Source organism: Austrofundulus limnaeus, unplaced genomic scaffold (assembly GCF_001266775.1).
Source record: "Austrofundulus limnaeus strain Quisiro unplaced genomic scaffold, Austrofundulus_limnaeus-1.0 Scaffold119, whole genome shotgun sequence".
Lineage (NCBI taxonomy): Eukaryota > Metazoa > Chordata > Actinopteri > Cyprinodontiformes > Rivulidae > Austrofundulus > Austrofundulus limnaeus.
Genome location: NW_013952521.1, coordinates 575,089 through 577,710, shown reverse-complemented (window position 1 = coordinate 577,710; position 2,622 = coordinate 575,089). Strand labels below are relative to the sequence as shown.

At 44.0% G+C, this 2,622-nt stretch overlaps 1 protein-coding gene across 1 annotated transcript; it reads right to left on the bottom strand.

The window, feature by feature from the left end:
• Positions 1 to 973: 973 nt before the first annotated feature.
• On the bottom strand, positions 974 to 2,448 carry mrm1 (mitochondrial rRNA methyltransferase 1 homolog (S. cerevisiae)). The gene has a single exon (XM_014014721.1). The coding sequence runs from the start codon at positions 2,283 to 2,285 to the stop codon at positions 1,095 to 1,097; it is 1,191 nt and encodes a 396-aa protein (XP_013870175.1). The 5' UTR covers positions 2,286 to 2,448; the 3' UTR covers positions 974 to 1,094.
• Positions 2,449 to 2,622: the final 174 nt, after the last annotated feature.

The following is a 2,622-nucleotide window of genomic DNA, read 5'->3' as shown; positions in this document are numbered from 1 at the left end:
AAAATATATTTTAAAAAGTCACACATAGGTTTATTGATAACTAAATTGTCCCTAACATGCATGTTTTTGGTCTGAATGAGAAAATCTGAGTGAAGAACATTCAAACTCAGGCCAGGAGGCGATTCTCTGACCTTCTTGCTGAGAGACAACAGTCCAAACCACTGCACCACCATAGCACTCAACCCTTCCTGTATTTTTTTTTTTGTAAAGTATCCCATTACCAAATGGACTGGATTGAAACTCTGTAAGTAATGCATAAATGTACACCTACAACTTTTTACCTTTTGTGGCAAACCCAATTCAAGATGGCTGCCAATAGCTAATCACACTTAACAAGCACAGAAATATCCCTTTTTCGGTCAATTTTACAGATATTGGACTCAAACTTGACATTTTAACTGATGAAGACTGGCGGCAATATACATTTCTTAAAAGGAATGTTAAGTTTTTATTTGATACAGTTCTTTGACACAAAATAATAATATTTTGCTTTTTCTCCAAGTTTTAATGAAAAACAGCATAATCATCAGTCTTGTATTTTTAGCTCATACTGAAGTGAAACATTAAAGTACCTGTGACATCAAATTTTTGTCATAAATTTGAAATCATTTTTTGGAAAGCCAACACTGATAACATAAAGCAAAACAAATTTCACGCCGCTGAGATGAACAGTTGTTGAGATATTTGCATGTAAAGCGACAGGAAGTGATGTCAAAGGGGAATGTCTGCATGTGAGCAGAGCATTGATAAAATGTTTGACAACACAGACTGTAGAGAAGAATCTGATGTTTCTTTAGATCATTTTGAGTCACTATCAGAGACATGAAAAAGAGTCAAAGTTCAAACAATGTTTCAATAAGGAAAGATCAGAGCAAGAGAGTTTTCTTTCTTAAAGAGTTCCCCTTTTTTGTCACTTCCTGTTTCATTTTGGCTGAGCTACATCCAAAAGAAAATATGCTGGTTATGTGACAAAATGGGTAAAATCATGTGTATTATGCTAAGTTTCATAAATATAATAATTTCTTAGACCTTTTGTATTTGAAGGATTTGCACGTCACAGGCTCTTTAAACTTCAGGCACATCCAGATGTGGTTTCATAAAGTTTTCTTCTTAGTACGTTGCTGTTTTAAATGTCTGGATGAGTTCCTCTGGTGCAGCAGAGTGTGCAGCATGACGCCTGTGGCCACAGAGACGTTTAGAGACTCGATGCCCCGACACAGGTCCCTTCCAGGTGGGATGGTGAGCAGAGTTTCGCACAGAGACAGCAGCCTCTGGGACAGCCCGTCCCCCTCGGAGCCCAACAGCAGCATGGTGGGTTTGGACAGGTTAAAGTCTGAACACGGGACGACGGGAATGCGGGGCCTCTCTGCCTCGGCTCCCACCGTCCCGACTATCTGCCAGCCCTCCGCCGCCTTCAGCTTCAGCAGGTCCTCCAGGTTCTTGTGCCCGTACACCCTCATCACCTCCATGGCGCCCGAGCTGGCCTTACTGACCACTGGAGTAAGAGGACAGCCGTGGTGAAGGCTGCTGACCACCCTGTCCACGCCCAGGAAGTAGGCAGAGCGCAGGATGGCACCGAGATTCATCGGGTCCAGGATTCTCTCCAGGACAAGCCACAGAGGGACGCCAGAGGCCACTTCAGGTTCAGAGTCCACTGTAAGAAAGCTCAGAGGACTCGCTCGCAGACAAACTCCTTGGTGGACTCCTCTGGAGGACACCCTGTCCAGTGTTGACTTGCTGACCCGAGTGATTTGGACTCCTTGCCGACGTGCCTCCTCAAACACCTTCACCACTGATGCCCTCTGAGAGGTCTTACCATCCTTCACAAGCAGCTCGTAGGCCTTTCTTCGACGCTGAGTGAGAGCCAACAAACAAGGGGCCACGCCAAAGACCACCTCTCCTTTGGGGTCCACTGCTGCCTTTGCTCTCATCTGCTTCTTCCTTTCTGCAGGGAAATCTTCCAGACACAGTTTCCTGAGTTCTGACGAGACTTTGGAGGTGTCGTCCGTCCACTGATTCTGCAGCAATGGAGTTTTGATCTTTGAGGGTTTACTCTGGGATGACCTCCTGGAGCCCTGCACACCTTTAGGCCTCTGCCCAAGACTGGGTGACCTTCTGGGGCGTTCCCCCACACGAGAGTGAGAGTCTAARTCTCTGTCCTCTGGACTCAGGAGACAGGCTGTACGATGGTAAGAAGCTGACTGAAAGCCCACTCTGGAGGTGGGCACCAGTGTTTGCATATTTCTCCCCCAAATAAGATTAAACTTGTGCGCACAGGACCACATTTTTTTAAACGACAAAAACTAATCTAGCTGTCTGGATGAAACTTGCCTGAAAAGTCTGTTAATCCACGAATCAATACACGAATCAAAATATCTTACAAATAACGTATCATTAACAATTTAATCCTCGTTTTCCCTTGATCAAAGCACGTTGGTGTTTTACTCTCCGGCGCATGCGCAAATAGAGCTAAATCAAGTAACATGTTTTCTGACCGGATGTGACATGTTTGGCGTACAAAATAAAAGTTTGATGTGTGAATTTCATACAGACCTACATAAAAACAGTGAAGTCGTATCATTTTTTTCATTAATAACACCTATAACTTCATTATATTCGGAT